This window comes from Bemisia tabaci, chromosome 1 (assembly GCF_918797505.1).
Source record: "Bemisia tabaci chromosome 1, PGI_BMITA_v3".
Classification (NCBI taxonomy): Eukaryota; Metazoa; Arthropoda; class Insecta; order Hemiptera; family Aleyrodidae; genus Bemisia; species Bemisia tabaci.
Window position 1 is genome coordinate 91,013,760 of NC_092793.1, and position 22,319 is coordinate 91,036,078.

Here is a 22,319-nt window from a genome sequence, read left to right on the forward strand (position 1 = left end):
AGAGGGAGTGTTTAGAATTGGGGGGGGGGGGGAGGTTAAAAAGGGAGAAAGGGGGAGACAACATTAGAATTGGTCAAATATAAAGAAGAAGAAAGATTCCTAACAGAAAATACCATCATGATTACGGCGTGGAGAGGAGTCGAGAACGAAGCAATTAATGCCAGTAAGACGTATACGAACGGTCATGATAATATGAATAAAGCTCCCCCCCCCCCCCCCCGAAAAACCATTTGCGGGTTTGTAAAAGATGTGAAAAAATAATCCAGAAATAGCTTGACAAATCTCCGCAAACCGCGCTTCAATATCTACATCCGGTACCTTGTAGCAGCCGAAGTTCGACTATAAAATACCTGCAAATATGAGTAAAAATCGGGGACTTTGCCCCCCCATATTTCAAAAACGGTGCGTATACTCAATCTGAAATTTTATTATGTGTAAAGGGTCACCCTATAGATGAAAAAAAACCTCACACCGACCCCAATTTCGGGGGCCCAAAAACGGGCGAATTTGTGCATGGCTCTTTTGTCAAAGCCTGGGGCTTTCTTTGCTTTGATTTTTCCTTCTATCTCTTTTATAATTTCTGAGGGAGAGATGGATTTGATTTTTATTGGTGGAATTTTCCTGAACTTTCAGAGTCTCAATGTGGACACCTCCTCCCGATCTGACTCTGAGTCGGAGCCCCTGGTGGAAACATCAGAAACTGCTTGTGATTCCAGATCCGCGTGCAGTTGAAATGTTGCCTCAAAGTGATCTCCTAGAATTTTTGCTTTTTCTAAATCAGTATTTGCTCAAGTTTTATCGGGTTTGCTGATCGGAAATGTCAATTGCTTTGATTTTTTTAGACATTTAGGGGCTGCCCATAAAGAATAATTTTTATCGGCAGTTGGAAAGATTGAATTGATGAATTTTTCAAATTTACACTTGAGGAATTCTTGCATTCTTTTGAATTTAATGGGCCTGTTGCAAAATTTTGCTAGAGCAAAAATAAGAGTTGTTCCCTATAGATAATGCCTCAAAAATTACAATGAGTGCATCGGCAAAGTCTGAAATGCACTCATAACTTCACAATCTGCGTAAGAAATTTGCGTTTTTTTGAGCTCCCGCTTCAAAAACGATACTACGGCACAGGTGAACATTTTGTTAGAGGAGTCGCTCCATCGTCGGCAATATTCATCATGGCCGACGCTTGCGCAGTTCCGCGCGTACTTCGAGGAGAGTTCAAGGTCAATCAAGGCGGGCGAGGAAAATATGAACGTAAACACGCCGATTGTTATCTCGTCTAATCCTGTTCAGGTGTTATCTCATCCCATCACACGTGTTTTGGCGGATTGGCGTCTGCCATGATGAGTACCCATTGCCAACGATGGAACGACTCCTCTAATAAAATGTTCACCTGTGCCGTAGTATCGTTTTTGAAGCGGGAAGCTCAAAAAACCGCAAATTTCTTACGTAGACTGTGAAGTTATGAGTGACATTCAGACTTTGCCGATGCGCTCATCGTGATTTTTGAGGCATCATCTACAGGTAACAACTCTTGGTTTTGCTCTAGCGAAAGTTTGCAATAGGCCCATTGAGTGTGTGTTGGGATTCTTCAAGCTTGTGAATAAGTAACTCGGTAAAATTCATCGGCTAAGAATTCCTTTCATGTATGTTGCAGGTTCATTTTGCAAGTGCTAGTGAAGTTGAGCACGTAAAAATTGTGCCTGAGGAAGAAATATTAGTCGCAGCTGATGGAACTGAACATTTAATTGTGCCAGCAGATGATACCAACGGAACAGAATTCCACGGAACGACAACTGTTGAAACTGAGGACGGTCCTGTGCATTTAGTCCAGATTCGATTGGAGGAAAATGCGGCTGAAAACGGTGATGCGCAAAAAACTTGGTTCAACATTGTCACCGAGAATGAATAAAAAAATTGCCAAGTTTCAACAGTATGTTTTAACCATACGTTAATATTTAATAAGAAGGTTTTTGTGAATTCTTAAAACCCCCTTATTAACTTCATATTTTTCAAATGCAAAACTATTTGACTGCTGTTAGTAAACTTTTAAACTGCATCTTGCGGCTATCCATTGCATAGGTACGATTGAATAATTAATTTCAAAGACAATTTAAACAGACTGATTCCTATGTTGTTTTTCATTTTTGAAATTACTCGTCTTGGATTCATTTACTTGCAGCTGCAGCTTTGTCTGTGTGGCATCCAATGAATGAGTGATATATGAGCTCTCTCGCCATTATGATTGATGCAACAGCAGTAAAAATCTTAGGGTCAAGTCAAAGTAAGTGGTAGTATATGCAATTCATTGAAAAAAATTAAGACAAGAAGATACAACTAATTTATTAAATAAATAAAATTTTATTTTGTATATTAGTCCAGTCAAACTAGATCAAATATCCCGGATTAGGGGAAAAATTCCCATACGAGCGAATTCTGGCTAAAGTTACATGTTAGGGTCTAGACAGGCACAGGCTTAAAGTGCCCATTGATATCCCTTGTCCTTAGTCCCCCCCCCCAAAAAAAAAAAAAAAAAAAAAAAAAAAAAAAAAAAAAAAAAAAATCGATTTTTCAGCTATATCTTGAGAACGGTTGGGGATGGCTAGTTGCGTATAGTTAGGCAAATGTTCCTCATGAAATTCTGCACTAACAAGGCTCCTATGCTTTTTCTTCTCCAGGCACTTGTTGAGCCTTAGAATGGGCGCCGCGTAGGGGCGTCACAGCGTGCTTCCTCACTGTACACGCAAGTCCGGCTCTAGACCGCGCTGCCGTGCCAGTTGCTACGCTGTCGAGTATCTCAACCCTCTCACCCCGCCACCCTCTATACATGCCTGGAATTTACATGATTTGCAATAAAAAAGATCAAAAATCAAGGGCATAGGAGGGGGAGAAAGAACAAAAATGGAAGGAATAAAGGGCTGCTGAAGGAATGACAACACTATTTATGAATTACAATTTAAGAAGCAGTTAAATAATAAAATGAAAATGAAATTATTAAATTTTGCCGTCACTTTACGTTTGATTAACTTGAAAATCTATGAAGGCTCAAAAATAGTAACTGCATAGGAATAAAAGGGGGGAAAACCAAAGTCTGCTATGATTGAAAAAGTTAACGTCTCTTTGATGTGGTTGATCTCAGCATCATTGTAGTTTCATCTCCTGCTTTTTCTTTCTCTTTTTTCTGGCAAGTATTATCTTTGCATGGCTGTTTTTTTCTGAATTTCCTCCTCAAGATCATTATTGAAAATTTCTTTGACTTTGTCTACATTTTCTTCCTCTTCCTCCAAGCTTTCTAGCTCACGGGAGTTTTTGTATTCCTCACTGCAGCAATTGACATTGGATGATATGCAGCCTGACATGGGCAACCAGTGGACTGATTTAGTGGCTACTTCATTTGATATGACATCGAACCCCTGGTTCAAATGTAAACAAACACAGAACCTTGTTTCTGATTCGCGCCCTTTACGAAATTTCGGTAAAATGCGTCCAAGTGCTTCCTGCAATCAGAAGTTCTCAGGTTCAATGAGTCTGTAATTGACTGACGACTAGTCAATGATTAAATTTCAATAAATTAACACACCTAACTCATGAAGAATTCGTACATGAGGTTATGTTAGTTTGTTTTGGTTTGAACCAAGAGTTCGATAATATTGAATGACGTAGTCACGAAATCAGTCTATTGCCTTCCCAAGATTAGGGCTGGCACTTAGAAGGGGCTCAACTTGCTGCTGTTTACATGTACCTAGAGCCAGCACCAGACAAAGTCCTCAACTCAATATTTTACGGCCCTTGTGGGTGCCGAAAATCTGGTCTCAAGTGCTCCATTATCTGTCTAAATTGCTGCCATGAGGCTTAGGAAAACTCCTTTGAGCTGGAAAGTTTGGAAGAAGAGGAAGAAAATGCAGACAACGTCAAAAGGATTTTTGATAATGATCTTGAGGAGGAAATGCAGAAAAAACAGCCAAGTAGAGATAACAATTGCCTGGAAAAAGTGAAGGAAGAAGCGGAAGATGAAACTACAATGATGCTGAGATCAACCACATCAAATAGACGTCGAATTTTTCAATCATAGCAGACTTTGGTTTTTCCCCCTTTTATTCCTATAAAGTTACTATTTCTTAGTCTTCACAGATTTTCAAGTTAATCAAACGTAAAGTGTCGGCTCAAAGAACCCCGCAGCATCCTTATGGGAAATTCCCCCTCTGTCAAATTTGATGAAACTTGCATATGTTGCACAGCTCGTCATTCTGATCAAAAGCTCTCACGGGCCCAAAGAGATCCCATATGCAGTTTTCGAGATATTTGCAGTTTTATGTGCGTAAATTGAGGTTTCGCTGGCCGGACCATTTTGCAGTGCTACTCATGTCCAGTCTGGGTGGTCTTATCACCACCCAGATAAGACCACCCGGGCCAACGACGATGAGCAAAGCCTCGTGAGCGTCGGAGTCCGAGCCTCGGGTATGGGTGGCAGAGAAGCAGAGTGGACTGGAAGGGAAGGACTCCATTAGTGCTGCACAATGATCCGCTTAGCAAAACCTCAATTTACGCACATAAAACGGCAAATATCTCGAAAACCGCACAAGGGATCTCTTTGGGCCCGTGAGAGTTTTTGATCAGAATGACGCGCTGAGCAACATATCCAACTTTCATGAAATTTGATGGGGGGGGGGGGGGTGTTCCCATAAGGACGGTGCGGGATCCTTTTATTAATTTCATTTTCTTTTTTTACTTAACCGCTACTAAAATTGTAATCCATATATAGTGTTCTGTCATTCCTTAAGTGACCGCTTTTTCCTTCCAGTTTTGTCCTCCCTCCCCCTCCTATGCCCTTGATTTTTGATCTTTTTAAAAACCGTGAATCGACCTGCAAATGAAAAAAAAAAAGCTACCATGCAAATTTGTGGGGCAATAGCTAGGATTAAATTGTCATCATACTACATTTTCTTGCTTTTAAGCTTTATCTCGCCCAAACGCCATTTCTCTAGCATCAAAAATTACTGACTGAAAACAGATGCATACCAAGCAAGGTAAGTGTACATAATTATTGCATATCATGTAAATTCCAAGCATGTATAGAGGGTGACGGGGTGAGAGGGTTGAGATACTGGATGGCGCACAGTGCGGCATCTTTACGGACGATGCAGACAAAAATCGGTAAAAGACACTTAACTTTAAAAAATGAAGACAGTAGCCTTGACATAAAAAAACTCTTTGGCACTATCAAAGTAATACACTCGAGGAATAAGAAAATGTTTTACCTCAGGATTTTTTGCGTATTTTACAAGAAAAGTTCATTTTAATTTGGCAACCTCGAATTAGCGCTACCTATGTTAAGAATGTGAAAGCAACATAGAACGCCCAAACTTTAACTTCAAATATCTCTGGTAGTGGCAAAAAGTCTCAAAATCTTTTTGGTAGAATTGAAGTTGGAAATCTGAGAAGTAAGAAAATGCCAACTACCCAGAGCATTTTGCGTTTCAAGCGAGATATATTCATTTGAAGTTGACGTCTTTTTCCCGTGTAAGTATTTCTTATGGACCAGTGATTCTCAACCCATTTCCCACCCACTTTCTACCCAAGTTTGAAGTAGCTTGGAGTGAAAAATTTGAAAATGAACCATCTTTGTGAGTCAAAAATATCTTTAAGATGACAAACTCCAAAATAAAATATTCAGATATCGAGTTGCAAATTTTTTATTTTTGTCCACTGAGGACCGTACTGTGCGGCGTAGCAACCGGCGCGGCAGCGCGGTCTAGAGCCGCACTTGCGTGTACAGTGAGGAAGCGCGCTGTGACGCCCCTACGCGGCGCCCATTCTAAGGCTCAACGAGTGCCTGGAGAAGAAAAAGCATAGGAGCCTTGTTAGTGCAGAATTTCATGAGGAGCATTTGCCTAACTATACGCAACCAGCCATCCCCAACCGTTCTCCAAATATAGCTGAAAAATCGATTTTTTTTTTTTTTTTGGGCCTTTTTAGGGGACTAAGGACAAGGGATATCAATGGGCACTTTAAGCCTGTACCTGTCTAGACCCTAACATGTAACTTTAGCCAAAATTCGCTCGTATGGGAATTATTTCCTTTAATTTTCCTAATTTGACTGGACTAAATGTGCTTTCTGAAAAACGTTCCATAAGTATTGTAAATACATGTTTAATGTTTCTTATGTGCTTTCTAAAAAAATTTCCAGAAATCTTGTAAATACAAGTTTAATTATCAGGTTGAATCTTTTATTTACATATATCCTTATCCTATCATCCATTGTAGACCAGTAAATCTGGCCTAAAACAGGGCCAAACCTTAGACAAATTAGCACAAACTTCTCTTTTGTGTTAAATCTTTCTAAAACATGTCTAGAATCTTCAAACAAAAGTCTACCATTATAGTCTGTCCCAGATACGAAGAGCTCTGGAAAATCAGATTATTTAGCACTATTTGGCGGGTTGGGGTGCCTCGACCCTCGTCACCTGTCATCTCGTCGCCTCTCACATGCGTCGCACAGAGGGTCGCAAGCCACCTTGAGGCAACGCATACTCCCTTTGCATCTCCAGACCGGGATAGGCGATTTAAATCCCTGATTATTGACATTAATCGTCGCTCCTCTGACCAAAGGTTTTACCTCCATTTTTACGTGAGCTCCGAAAAGCATGAAGCTACAAAGGCAACTGCAGGCCTCACATGAAAATCGAGGTATGCCTTAGCGTCATAGGAGCCACGAAATGTGGCTGAATAGCGGCATTTCTACACGCGTAGCTTCAAATATTCTTTTGATTATTTGTTTTCTGGTCTGTTCCGCTGTAGTTCGGAGGGTATCCGTTGTTTGAGACTGTTAACAACATGGCATGTACCTATTGTTCCCAGATTTTGGTTCCAAACGCTGATTGATTACCATCCACCAATAAGAAGCTAGATAGCGTTCGTCTGGACTAATGCGATGCACGAGGCCGGTTTTCCCCGGGACCCAGGAGCGGATTCCCGACGCAAGGCGCCGCCGCGCCGCGCCGCGCCGCGGAGCTCGTAACCAGCCCTCTGTGCGGTGCGGGGTTGGCTCGGTGATTAGACGGGTATCAATAGAACGAACGATACCTTGCTTCTACATCGTGCAAATTATTCCGATTTTCCAGAGCTCTTCGTATCTGGGACAGACTATAGCTATCCTCTGGAACACACTCAAAATTGCATAAAGCAAAATGGCAATGGTCTGAAATTACCTGAAAATTGATCCTTGACTTTTGTCAGCCTCTTCCCCATTTTGCTTGATTGTAGTGCATCCAGTGAAAAAAAAAAAGAATGCTTATCAAAATAGAGTCTAATATTCTGCTTTTAAATATGTGTTAGTTTTCTTAATTTTAACTTGTTGGTGACTAGCTGCGGGACAGAAACTGAAAAAAAATTGAAACTCTCTTGAAATTCCAAGTTTGGTCTGTAACTTTTGAGACATAGCTTTGGCAGTATTTTTTCTCCTAAAATTGCTGGAACCAATGAAAAGAGCGTGGATTTTCCCTCTCAAAACACATATTATACCAAAATTTACAAACAAAAAAACCATTTTTCGCATGGTAATAGATGTATCTCGCGAGGAGTTGCTGCCATTTCCGCTTTTTTCCTTTTTTAAGCTAATGATATACTTTTGGGAAGTTTACACTATACAGTGTGCATTGGTTGGTAAAATATCTAAAAAAAAATTAGAAATAAACTCGGAAACTTTAAGAAAATGGTGATAAATGACGTTGAATAAGAGAAGTTGATTAATCAATTAATTGATTTAAAAGGAGCCAATGCTAGCATCATAAAAATCGCCGATTATAAACTTGACGGTGGAAAAATAGCATCGTCCATTGTAATCATCGGTCCTTTGGAGGACCTTGTTAAAGGTGGCCGCTACTGCGTTGCTTATCATAAAATGCTGATTCGTGGTAGGCAAATCATGAGTAAATTTCCGGCACCTATCGGAATTTTCTCTGACGACCCCCAAAAAAGCACCCTTACAGATCTCCAGAGAGATCGAGAGTTTCTTACCCAGAAATGCAGCAGCCTGGCAACAAACGAGGTTTTAATGCACCATTTGCTTTCGTCATCCGATCCCAAAATTTCAAGCATGAGACCCAAGTTAGCTCAGAAAAAAAATCGGATTATGTCTAGAGGTTTCCAGTATACTTCTCACATCATAGGTAAGATTGTAGACATTTTTATCTATCTACTTTTTCATTCGTCACACTCTGAATGTTATATCAGAAACCCTTTGCGTGGATATATCATTGAAGTTCCTCCATATTTTCTCTTTTTCTTTGCTGCTTCAGAAATTTTGAAAATCCTCCTGATGATCCTCTCCTCCTTTTGATTTAAAATCCTCTTTGTCTTTATAAACGAAAGCATCTACCTATGTCGAAGAATGATAGTAATCGGGAGCAACTTATTCGTTTACGATTTCCGAATTCACTTTAATGTCTGCCCATTCATGAACTTATTCCCCTAGTCAAATATTGCTGCGGTTTTTGCAATAGGTAAGAAGATGGGTGGGGTCCGTAGGGGGTTATTTTTAATAAAACAATTTCTCAATTTCAAGATAAATAAGTTCATTTTTTCTCAATGAAAAAAATCGAGCGACACGCGCGTTAAATCTCCACCTTAATCATGCTAATCTATTTATCAAGTAAATTAAAACAGAGACTTGGCAACACCATTTTTTTGCGGAATTGTTACTATGAACCAAAGACTGAGCATAATAGGTACCTATTGGATTCCCTCTCCCAAGAAGACTTAAATTTTCAAGTTTCGAGAAGATTCGGCGATAAAATATCGTCAAATGAGCGAATGTCTCGTTTGGACACCTTTTTGTCCCAATGTGTGGCGGGTATCAACGATTTTCCTCGCAGTGTCCGTAGGGCACTTAAAAAAGAATTTCGTTGTTCTTCTCGTTTTCGCCCATAGACATTTTGGACGAATTGTAGTCGTCAAAATTCCACCCCATTCCTCGCCGTGCTAGTGAGGAGATTGCTTTGGTGAATCGTTGGCTGGAGGACGTCTGCAGCCCACGAGGACCCGAAGTTATCCTCATTAACTCCTTCGAACCATTCATTGGTTCAGATCCCGGTCATGTCAAGATAGCTTTCTTCGAAAGTCGTTACTGGCATGGCAAGAAGGACACTCATTTGAATCGATCGGGGCTGGCCGTTCTTCATCGCCTCTATTCAGAAGCCGTAGCGCGTAGGGGTGTCACCTTGGCTTACCTAAACAGTTAGTTACCTTGGCTTCTAAATTTTTTGAGAGGAGTGTCAGGTTGCCTCCAACTTTAGAAAGGTCCTCCAAAGGACCGATGATGACGATGGACGATGATATTTTTCCACCGTCGGATGGGAAAACCCTACAAATTAGTTTCTAAGAATGATGTAAAGACCCCGTAGGTATACTAATTTTCAGCCAAATCGAAGGGGGTCGGGTACCGAGCCTGGTTGAGTTGACGTGGAATGGCCCTTATTTATTCATATTAATTTATTTTAATCTATTTTATTTTACCAGTTTAAATTATTAGTAGTATATAAGATTTACTAGGCCATAGAGCATCTACCCAGCATTTTGCAACGAAAAAATTGCAATTTAAATAAAATTAAATTTCCAGATGATTTCAACTTTTTTGCAAGAAAATTTCAATTATTTTACAAAATCTGACCCCCTCGTCGTAAAAAAGTTGCGATTTTTTTGCAAAGAAATTTCAATATTGACGACGTTTAAATTTCAACCCCTAAATTTTCCAGCGGCCAGGGGCGGACCCCCTGGTGTGAGTGTTAAAAATAAATAAAACTTGTGTAAACGCAATGCGGCGTATCCTAAAACCAAGAGCAAGAAGCGAAATTCGAACCCATGATCATCGAGTCGATGGGCGAACACTCTACCGCTCGGCCACAGGATGAGTGATGATAGTGGCCGGTCAAGTCGGTAAATACACATCGCGCTTCGTACGGCTTGCCGGCGCTCAGTTGACTTGCCAGAACTCCGCGCGGAAACGTGCAAAAATCGCAACTTTAAAAATCGATATCTCGAGAACGGTTGGGGGAAAAATTATTAAACAAAACAAAACAAAAAAAAACAAATAAAAATAAAAAAAAATACAATAAAAATTGCTTCATTTAAAATTGAAACAATTTTACTCCTTAAATTAAGAGAGAAGGAGGGAGACCGGGGAGAGGGAGGGGGAGGGAAGTGGGGAGAGCGAGAGAAAATCACACTAAAAATTACACTTCAATATAATGTAAATTTTTTCATTCGCGCGAAACTATCGGCTACTCAAAAACAGAAAATAAAAAACAATTTAGAAAGTATTAGGTGAGACATTTGCGTCGAAAAAACTTTAAAACAACTAGACAATTGGATGTCAGGCATATGGCGTGAATTTGTTTCAACATGATCGCACCGAAATTGCAGTCTTTATAGTGCCTTGAAAAAGACGGTTAGGCAACAAGCATAATTTACATTTCTTGCAAACTCATTCCAATAAAATTGCAACTTTCTCAGCGCCTTCAAATGAACGTATAGGCAACAAGCAAAAATTGCAATCAACTCACAATCCACATATGGATTACACACACACAGATGGATTACATCCACATATGGATTGTGAGTAGCAATTTCATTGCTATAGCAATGAAATTGCAATCCATGCTACTTGGGTAATGGCTATGAAGGCACACTTACAATTAGTGAGTTTCAACACGATTTTAATTTATTTTTTGTAATTTATTTTATTAATTTTTATTATAAATTTATTCATTTATTTATTCCATTTCATTTCTTATAATTTTGGCCTGATATTGTCTCTCCAAGCATCTACGAGTGAGAATGAAAAATGAAATGACATACCGTGCTGTTTCTTAGAGAGGTAGAGCAATCTTTGCCACCTTCACTTATGAAAAAAAACGTATCCTTTTGCGGATACATGTTTCCTTGGAAGTTTCCTAATTTCGAAAGAAAGCCATCAGCTTTCTTGATCCAAGATAATAGAATTTAGGGAACCATGTTTTCTTGAAGCAAGTTAAGTATTGTATTCTTCAAACAATATCACATTGACACTGCAATTAGTCTTGATTTAAGTCAATATTTGAATTTAGGAAACTTGTTTTTTTCGGTGATACATAACAGGAGCACTGGTGCAGGAATCCAGTCTTTGATCATGAAGAAAAGTCATTCTAAAGAGCCATGACATTCTTAGGATGATTACTCTCTAGATATTATAAATGCCTACGATTCAAACAATGAAGGAAACAAATCAAGATATGCTTTTGAATGACTAAAGTTCGGAAAGGAGGAAAAGCGAACAGACGGAATGAAAAATAAAAAGAAGTCACATTTATTAACAAAAGAACAATATCAACAGATAAATTACATATAAACTTTAAAGATCTAGAGTATTTACATGATGATTGGGTAAATTGAAAAAGTATGATTGGGAGTGTGTTTCTTCACAATGCAAATAAAAACCCTGCTCAGGGAACCAAGCTATTCGGTGCCAACTAATTTTTTTATTACTCGATGTCCATTATGATCTCTTTACCGCAATGAGCAGTTCAACGCAAACTTTCTATGGGCCTAAATACAGAAAAACAAGGCTGAAAGTGAATTTGTCGCCATTTCTGCTCGCCTTCATGCATGGAGACTGACATTTCCGCTGCACAAGATATACTACATTTTGTTCTGAGGAAGTTGATGTGATGAATGCTAGCCATCTATTTTATCTTTATGCCCAATAGGCAGCAAGGAAAGAGGAGCTTTTCACAATCATCTATATTTCTCTGGGTTAGTGCCTTCAAAAATATCGAAAATTTTACTTTTCAGCCTTGCTTTTCTCAACTTAATCAAACGGGAAATTCGTTTTCAAAAGCTTGTTGTACTGAGATCGAAATTCAACCGAATCCTTTGGTTTTCTGTGTAGAATCCACTACTTATCCAAGAGTTGAAGAAAAATTGTGACATTTTAGGGAACAAATAGTCTTACAGCAATGTTAAACTGCCGATAGTTTCTTTTTTTGAAAAATTACTTAAACCCTCGATGAGCTATGTTGATGGCATTTTTAGATTGATGACAAGTTCCAATAAGGATTGGATATCAGAAGGGGCCACGCTACCAATAATCTATCCAACCTATTGATAATGGAGGCTATAAACAGAGCCAGCTAGATGACACTTAATTTTGGCCTCATTTCATCATAACTGTCTGTTAGCTGTCATGAGGTACTAATTTGATTAAACAATTCACTATTTGCATCAAAATATTGTGTATTCTGGAGTGAAGGTTTCCCTTGGAAAAGACGGATAAAAGGCTTTAAAATAACTACTGAATCGTATTATCATTATAGATTACCATTATCAGAAACACTTTAAAATATTTTAAAACTTTGGTTTCACCCTACCCCCAATATAATGCAACCACTGGTAGAATCTTCAATTTCTGGGTTTTTTTGGCATTGATAGATGATTAGGTAAGATCAACGATTGTTAACTATGACAATTGCACACTTACTGGTATTGAAATTCACCAGGCGGAATTATTCAGTTATTTTCTATTCTAGAATCTTAAATGATACCTGATATGAATACAGAAAAAAGGCATTGACTGGCTGGAGGCAAAAACATTTAGGGCAAATGCCCTACTATACAGCGGGTCGCTGGAAGAGAGTTTTAGAACAGACTTTTGTCACACGGGTCACCGTGAGAAAGTACATCTGTTTTAAATCTTGATTCAATTTAGAATTGTTAATTGTTACCTCTGTAACACCAAAAGTACCTCTGTGTTGATGCTTTCCCTTCGGAGAATACACCATTCTCATGGTGGGTGCACAGATAACTCAAAAACAAACAAAATAACTAAAGACGCTCAACCAAACTAAAAAGTGCGCAAAGCGCGTGTTTGGAGGGGCGAAACCCATCCGACAACATGACGCAAAATGTGAGTTTTTAAATTTAAAAATCCACCAATTTTTGTCAGCACTGCATGCATTTGAAAAGTTTAATTGTGTTTTTCTCAAAACTGTCATTTCAGTTACACGTCATTTTTCAAAAGAACTCCTCAATTGCGAAAGTGAACATCTCAAATATTTAGAAAGTTTAAAATACAGAACATCCTAGTTTGCAGAAGTCTGAACGTTCATAATAATTTCTTAGATAAATTGAAACTGTCAAGTAACCCGAGCACAGGGATATCTTTGATTTTAAAACCAGACAAATATCAAGAGAAATGACAAAAAGATTAACTCAGATACAGCAACATGTTAGAGTGGCAAATGCCACAAATAACATGATAATGTGGCGCACTTCCCCCACTGTCAATAGCTCAGGGTTTTTTTTTTTTTTTTTTTTTTTTTTTTTTTTTTTTTTTAATTCTTGCATTAGAAAAATTGAAGAAATATTGTGAACAAAAGTTTAGTCACATGAAGCAAGTAAAATAGGTACTCTTCAGTAGAGTCTCCACTGCTCCATCAAAAGAATTTCATTTATCTGGTTACAAATTTTACAGTTGGGATTGGACGAGTTCGAAAGATCTCTAAAAATGACTACATTACGACCTTAAAATTTTATCACACTTCACATACTGACAGAGAATACATTTTTGAAAAAATATTGTAAAATATTGAGATATGAGAACAGTTTACTTCACTTACTAAATTATTTTATCTGCTTCATTAATTTTAAGTACAATAACAGAGAAAGGTAAAGTATTAATAGGTTATAAAATAAATCAGGCAACCATGTGAAACGGTAAATATGAAAAAGGACCTACTTAAAATTTCGACAAATTGAGTTTCCTCAGGAATTTACTTCTAGCAGATAGGCAAATCAATTTTGGGATAGATACATGGTTTGTCACACAGCAATATGTGCTCTACTGTCACAGTTTGAACACTGAAATGATATTTTCAGGGCAGAATTCCGAACAATTGAGAAATCCTTACATTAAAAAATTTCAGAATTAAATATCAAAAACTACTGACACTTTAAAACAGGGGCCATCTTCATTTCAATCTTTTTCCCCTTCTCAGCTCCATATTCATAAAAATGTCCTTTTTTCACTATAAATTTACTTCTTGCAATCACACAGATGTCATGCAACCTTTAGTCGCGAAATTTCACCATTTGGTTGCTTCCTAACAAGTTTTTTCGCCCTCCTGATAAATTTAAAAAAGTAAAGTTAGCCTTTTTCAAATAAATTCAATTATTACACGGTGTGTGTGAAACTTCGGGTCCAATTACAGAGATATGCTATAGCCAGAAGTCCTGGGTGGGGAGCTTGGTCCTATCCTCTTCTCCTTTCCCAGAGACTTTGGAACCATGTATGTGGACTTATCATAACACCAGATTTCTAGAGGGGTAGATGATCCCATGAAAAATTTCAGCAAAATTTGCTAGCTGTACTAGTTGACATAAATAAGGATTTTTGGCTGATTAATCCATGCGCTAGAAGATGAGAAGATGAATAACATTCAGTTTTTATCCATCTTGACCTCAACTACATTTCACTCATTGTATCTTTTAAGGACAGGTCCGTAAAATCCACACTGTATGTGTCAACTACCAATATTATGAAGAAAATCAACAGAGACAATTTTTGTACAATGGCTTAACTTTCAGGATGAGAAAGTCTCCTCTATTTCTGACCAACCACTGCTTGAGCACCTAATAATTTTCCACCTAATTGTTTGGACGAAAATTTCTATGAACTCTGATGCTGCCATTCCCCGAAAGCAGTCTTTGGTGCAAAACGGACCATTAAGATAAATAAAAAACTTCCTTTACAAAAGATGATTGAACAGGAAACAGGGGAAAGAAATTTTTATCTTAAGCGGTTTGTGTTATTAGCCGAGTATCCGGAAATATACTTTAGAAATTATAGTAGAGGAAAAATAAATAAATTATAACTAGAAATCTAAGCTCATGAGCGCAAATACTCACATTGGCACAGTTATAACTTTCCTTTAAATAAAGTTACTTGTGAAAATCTTTATGTACAAATGAATATGGCGTCAAGATTCTTCTGGGTTATCTTGCATGACATAAAGAATAAACATGATAGGATTTAAGAGAAGAAAACTGTGCAGCAGTTGAGCACAACTAGATTACAAGATGGTTCAAAACTATTTTCGGTTGTGATCGTTATCACATACTTCTTTTTGCATCTTCCATCATTTTCAACCATTATGCTAATTACTATATTATGAGCCTCCTCAAAAAGTGTCCCTTTTTGGGAACTTGAGACTTTGGCTCAAATCAGTCCTGAATGGAATCTCATGATGACAAAACCCTCTATTGAAATTTTTAACATTCAAAGTCTTTTTGGCATTATAGTGTTGCACAGTTTTTATTTGTTATAGAAACATTTACGGTTGAAAGCTTGAATTGATGGTCAATTGTATTGTTGAAGATAGAGACCTCCAACAAACTGCAGTATTTTTTGTACTTCTAAGAATTCAAAGATGTTTCATTAAGTCTGAGGAAAACCCTTTCATTACTATAAAAAATTCCTCAGAACGATTTCATAAAAATGCCTTAGAATAATCTAATATGAATTTAGTCATTCACAGTATGCCAAGTACAAAGTGGAAAAATGAATATTTCCTGCCGTTATTCCACTGCTCTTGGGGGAAAAACTGTCAATTTAAGTGAGAATTAACAGCAAGTTTTATTTTCTCGTTCCAAATCACTACCTTTAACTTAGTTTTAATCTGGTCTAATCAAGAACACGGCATTTGACATTCTCCACCATTCTCTGAGTGCGATGTTGTGCCCTCAGTAGCCAAAATACCGTAAAAAATACAAAACAAGATGCAGAAAAAATATGTATGCAAATATGTATAAAATACTTAAAAGTACATATAAAGTACAGTATTCAAACATTGTATAAACTTGCTTTATTTGTTGCTTTTGATTTTGTATCACATACATATTTACTACATATCTAGGTGCCATATTGAAAATGTGTTTGTTTGAGAGGAAATATATTCACATTCACTGCTGGGTGACTTTTAATCTGCTCAGTGTTAGTATGTTCACTTGAATCAAAGGATCTTGATGACTTTTCATTCGCATCATACCTAATTTCCAAAAATGCAGTCATAGATTCACCATGAGTTTCTCAATCCTTGCACTAACTAAAGAAGTTTACTTACATTTTAAACCACCTTTAGTACCTAGAACTGTGAAGAGGCTTAAAGAAGACGGATTTGTAGCTTTGCCACATGTTCATCTACGGACATAGAGCTCATCAGTCACCATGACCTTGGATCCAACATAAGGCCTTTCCTAAAAGAGATTTATGGTTTAGGAGCCCCGGTTTGCCTTGATAGTCTCAATGTTTTCACATGAAACTGTGTTTAATATGGGTATTAAGAGTATTATGGGCATTATGGGTATTAAGAGTATTATGGGCATTATGGGTATTAAGAGAGCATTATGACCTGGGGGTCATAGTGCTCTCTTTTAAAGTTCAAGATGATTCCTTGAAAAACCGTCTAGATGGGGGCAAAAATCATTAACTTGTAATTTCCACAGAAAACGAGACAGCAAAGAATCCTGGAAAATGAGGAAAAATGAAGGAGAAAGGAATGATGGTTTTGTGAATTTGGATGGATGGTTAAATAAGTGACTGCTTTGAGACAAAGAGATTGCTTGCCTAAGAGAAAAATCTTGCATTGAACTGATATTTGAGTAGGTGCTCAAGTACGAGCAGAGAGAAAACTAACGTTTTAAACATTTGTCAGCAAAATCGAATACCTGTTAGACTACTTGTACATCTCTTTATCGACGATTGCAGTAAAGATAACAAAAAAGTTGAGGAGAGAACACTTTTTAGAAAACTATCACATAAATGACGTATTCTTCACAATTCTTAATACATACTAGTGATTTTTACAAGTTGACTGACAAGTGGTCAAATTTTTTAAATAAAATATTGATTCATATGTACAGATTACACAGTTCATTAACAAAAAATGATAATGATGGATACATATCAACAGGATAGATACACAAGTCAAAAGCTAATACAAGAGCAAATTTTCCTCTCTTCAGGGTTACGTGATTGAGAGGACAAGAGAAGAAATGATAACACGAGTTGTAGTATTAAAATTTGTTCAGGAAAGGAAAAATAATTTACAGAAAGTAAAATTTCGAAGAGACTAGAAACCGATTTAGATTTTACCCAAAATTAAATTTCAGGATTCTATGTGGGTAAAATATATAATCTATCAATTCTGGACCCTAATTTGTAAAAAGAATGTTAAATCATACTTGTCAGGCAAGGTGTCTGATAATGAATTTTAACATGATGACAACGTACCAGTTTAATACATTTTTATCATTAGATAATGCTCTAATTCGTAGGAAGAAAGACTAGCACTAACTGGTCCTTGTCTGATAACCAATATAACTCAATACTTCGGCACGTCTCCCTAGGGATTTCGCTTCCAGCTTTCTTTTCATATGTAGAAGTAATACTCTTACTGAGAGAGAACTACATCCTTCTGGTAAAAAGTACTTAAACTTCACAAGGATAATGAGAAATAAACGGAGAACATGAAAATAAATCATTGACCTGAAAAGACAGCTGTCTTCGACCTCAGGAGCTTCTTCACTTTCTCTAATTTCAGTTAAAGAAAAAATATAAAAAATGTTTTCCGTATCTCGATGCAATATCGAAAACATGCAAAGGTTGGAAATAAAATTAGCACTTTTTGTGAAGACAATGACAAGGTTTAGGTGAAATTTTCTGAACATTCATCAACACATTGAAGGGCCCATGAATTTTGTTGAACCTTGTCAACTGCAATCGAGAAACTTAACCTATTATAAATTCAACTACAGGGTGATCCAAACGCCCCTTCCACTTACTACCCACTTTTCATCTTGATAAGGTAAAGATTAAAAAAACTAGCGCTCCGCTTTGCTCAAAACTTTCAAAGCTCGCCATTTTTAAACGGCTCGCCCGATTTTGCTCAAATTCATCATCAAACCAGTTCTAGGGGCAAACTATCATCCTTGAAAATTTCAGCTCAAAATATTCATTTTAACTCGAGTTATCAAGTGGACATAATTTGACCTTCCCCCCCCCCTTTCAAGCTCACCCCTCAAAATCTACTGCCTCAAATTTCGATTTTTTTTCGCAGAATAGTAGTTCTAATGAGTCTCTACTAAATTCAAAAAAGTTGGTCAAAATATCTTTCAACGTAAGGAAGATACAACTACTCAAAAATCGAAAAATCTTAAAAGGGCTGAAATAAATGCATACATACATACATACGCATGTGCATAGCCCTACATATCACCAATTAAGATCCAAAATTTTCCCTCCACTTTCTGATCTCCATACCATCCTTTCAAAGTATTTTCGTGAAATTCCTCTATTTTTCAAACGAATTAATCTCCAAATTTAATGTATTCATTCCTTGTCCTAACTTTTAATTTTGTACTACCTTTTGTGACCCCTACTTTTTAAATTTTTAAATTCTGTACTATATTTTGATCTCTCCTCTAAGGTGTTAATGGCTCTATTGTTAAAAGCACCAAATAAACGTATATACCAACCAACCATACATACACATGTGCATACATACATACGTACATACATACATATATCAGGATAGGTCACTTTTTTTCACTCACAATCATATCATATCTAAAGAAAACCGACCCATCTGCCACTTCCTTTTTCCGAGGAAAAAACATGTTTTTCCTCGTTCAGTTATGAATAAGGTTCGTCTGCCCTGAAGATGGAGAAAATTGTCTCCGAAACGTCGGTGTTTAAGATGTAGTGTGAAGATTGCAAATGTAATAAAAAGGTTGGAAAGTACTCGTGATTTTTGTTTAATTATTAATTATTACAACCGTGAACTCTTTACTTATATATATATGTATATGTACATGAATTTGAAGGGCATATATTTTCGTGATCTACGACCCATGATCCGTCCTCTTCACAATGTCTCAGGTCTGGGTCCGACACCATGGGAGAATGCAATAATGTATTTTCTTCGGAAAATACACTATTAAAAGTAGAGGGATGTTCCTTGGTCTAAAAGGGCTAAAATTTTTGGATGGGCACCCTTAAGGGGTAGGTAACAACCCCAACTTTTTTTTTCAAACAGAAAGATCCGTATTGTGGTACCTCAATCGAAAGAGCATAAAAAAGTAGACTTTTGGTGCAAACTCGAAGGCAATAGCTCAAACCGTTTTCAAATGGCAGCCAGTTAAAGTTTAAAGTGTCCGAAAAGTGGCTTTCCCGTTTTTTGTCGATGAATTTGCTTGATAATCCGTATCGCACAGATACTTTGACACGATTAAAAAGAAATTCACGTTTAGTTTTAATAAACAGACCTGAATTTATCAAAATGGCCGAAAATTGATTTTTACAAAAATCCGACTTGAAATTCGTTTTTCTGCGCCAAAATACCCTGCTATTTTAAATATTAGGCAAATCTATCGGCAAAAATCGAGGAGTCAATTTTCGACCATTTTGAACTTCAACTGGTCGCCATTTTAAAAATTTTTTGTTTCTATGCAAATCTAAAGTCAAATTTATTTTCTTCGTGTCTAAATACCTTCAAATACTTGGCAAGTTTCACGCCAATCCACTGACAAAATACCGGCGCTAATTTTCGGTCATCTTGAACTTTGATAGAGCGCCATTTTGAAACGGTTTGAGATAATGACTTCGGGTTTGCTCTAAAAGTTTCTTTCTTTCATATTCTTTTGACTGAGGTATCACGAGAGGATCTTTCAATTTGAAAAAAAGTTGAGGTCTATTGCCCCCTAGAAGGCGCCTCTGAAAATTTTAGGGAAGACAAAAAATAGTTTCCTTTGACTTAATAACATCACCCGAGGTTCAAATCTTTACCTCAATTAGGTAAAAAGTTAAAGAGGGTAGAAGGAACTTTGGATCACCTTGCATAAGTTTGGAATATTTTATTACAACTCAAGCAGGAGCTGTATGCAAGTTGAGCTTCTTTCAAAGCAGGCTCAGTAAAGCCATCCTTAATACCTCAACTGTGCAAATCATTGATCAGCAATTGAATGAGAAAGTCAACAATGTTGCCTTAAATTGGGGCCGACTGTAAATATACCAACAAAATTCTGGCCCTGGACTTAAAATTGAAAATAGGCTTATCTATGAGGACTTTGCGACATAGTTGTTAGTAAATCATAAAAATGCCGGGTTTTTTTCTTTTTTCCAGTCTTACACTGATAACAAACGAAAAATTGTACATTCCTGCATGCAATTCTCTACTCAGAAAATTTTCTTCTCTTAGTTTTGCACAGTTTTGTCACTGGACCTCTCTCCAATAATTAGAAGTTTCCTCTGTTCATAGGTACCCTGTTAAGTTTAAAAAAAACATGAATTTCAAACATGATAGTAAAGAAAGCATTCTTTCAGAAAAAATAAAACAGACTAAGAAAAATTATGCTAAAAATGTTCTGCGAATCTTCCAACAGGACCTAGGATCTGTTAACTCACGAAAATGTATTTCTTCTAACTGTGATAAAACACCTTGTTCTCTCAGAATAATTCTGTTACAAATTGTGAAGGCTTTGCTTTACAGAAAAATTCAGAGTAAACACTAAGAGACACTGATCATCGATGAGTTTTTTTTTTGACTAGGCTTTTACCCTGCAAAGTAATGCAGAAATTATTAACCATGGTAAAGGAAGGGTATCGCACGAGGCCATTTTTGAGCCCACCACGGATTTCCACAGTTTGACAATTTGCTGCTCATGAAAGATCTAAATTTTACATAATGGATCATGATTTGGTCATTTCAGGACTTTACATCAGAGTGTCCCAAATTTGAGACATCCAAAAAAAAAATGTGGATCATCGATGTTCGATGGTTGGATTGTGTCATTATATTAAACAATTGATATCCCCAAATTTGAACGAAATCAGATGATTTTTCTACGCGTTTTTAGTCGGGGCGAGCATTTTTGAGACTCTCCTTTTCAGCGTTTTCAACGCAACTTTTAAAGGTAGTTAGCAGCAATTACAGGCATCAAATTGTTTTTTATCATGATTTTGCATAGTATACTTACAAATAATGATGTTTGTTTTGACGTTGCAAACCCTAAAAATTTTACTTCAAACCCCTTAAAATTGACAAAAAACTATATTCTTCCCTCTTAGGCAACTAGTCCAGGACTTGTATGAAAGTTAAGAGAAAAAATTCATAACAAGCTGATTCTTGGCATAGGGAGTCCTTACGACCCCCTATGTCCATCCCAGAAAAGTCCTCATTGATAGCGTGACATGTTTGGAATTTTGGAGAGGTAAGTGCCCCAAAATCAGTTTCGACAGCCAAAACGCAAGAACAGCATATAATACTAGCAGTAATATGACCATAAAGAGCTAACTATAACATTTTTGAACCTAGCTTAATGAAAAATAGCCCCAAGAGCAAAAAAACTTTATTTTCTCTTTGTTTGGGCAAGAAAATATGATGACACTGGCTTTTTGAGGGGCTTCACACGAGAGTAAATACTTAGAAGAAACTTCAGACCATCTGAATACTAACCCTTCCGAAAAAATTCATCTCTGGTGCAGGTAAAGTCACTCTTTTTAAGTCATTTTTAATGATGGTGAATAACTGCAAAAAGTTTTTTCCCCCTTCTTTGTGAGAGCAAGATTTGATTTCAACTATATTTGACCAAAGGGACTCTTTGACATTCCTTATTAATTTGCTTCAAGGACTTTTTGCGTCTTCCAGAGGCTCAGTATGAAATGGGGCTTGGACAGCTGAAGTCCGGCTTTTTTTGCCAAAATCTAAGCCAGCAATACCATGAGACTGCAACACTGAGACGAACATATAAGATAAGAATGCATTCATTGCAGTGAGAAACATTATTCGGATTTCAGTCAAACATCAATCTTCCAGAAATTTATTAAGGATAAAATGAGTAATTCTGCTGAGGAGTTAGAACTTAGAACTAGAAGACATTTTTGAGCAGAGGGTTGACATTCATTGGTGATTTAAAACAAATTTAGATGTATGAATACTTAATGTTAAATCCAGAAATAATTAGAGAAATTCTGATGTTCTCTTCTATTCTAATGATGAAGACAATAGTTCTTTTCTGTAAATGTGCCTGCCATTATGATTGTGTTCAGGGAATATATCTACTGTTGTTATCAGTAAATTGTGCACTGCATATTTTAGGCGCTCAAAAATGGAATGGAAACGGGATTATTGTTAAATAGCTGCCTGCAATGATAGTTTCATGGTTTGTTGAAAAGAAATATAATTTTTTTCTATTCGATGAAAACTTACTTACTGTTAGTTTCATTGCTTACC

General features: G+C 37.0%; 2 protein-coding genes across 3 annotated transcripts in view; one reads left to right on the forward strand and one right to left on the reverse strand.

The window, feature by feature from the left end:
- Nucleotides 1–7,325, forward strand: part of LOC109040425 (uncharacterized) — a 73,922-nt gene extending 66,597 nt beyond the window's left edge. Inside the window, exons 12-13 of one of the 2 annotated variants that reach the window (XM_072306428.1) lie at nucleotides 1,658–1,933; nucleotides 6,859–7,325. In XM_072306428.1, the coding sequence (XP_072162529.1) occupies nucleotides 1,658–1,912 (255 nt within the window). In that variant the 3' untranslated portion in view covers nucleotides 1,913–1,933; nucleotides 6,859–7,325. Of the gene's footprint in view, nucleotides 1–1,657; nucleotides 6,217–6,858 lie in introns of those variants that run through there. The other variant, XM_019056362.2, reaches the window with a different exon arrangement.
- A 3,993-nt stretch (nucleotides 7,326–11,318) lies between these two features.
- The window catches only part of Cbl (E3 ubiquitin-protein ligase CBL), a 42,154-nt gene continuing 31,153 nt past the window's right edge, over nucleotides 11,319–22,319 (reverse strand). Inside the window, exon 7 of the mRNA XM_019056394.2 lies at nucleotides 11,319–20,350. Coding sequence (XP_018911939.1) covers nucleotides 20,282–20,350 — 69 coding nt within the window. The 3' untranslated portion in view covers nucleotides 11,319–20,281. The remainder of the gene's footprint in view (nucleotides 20,351–22,319) is intronic.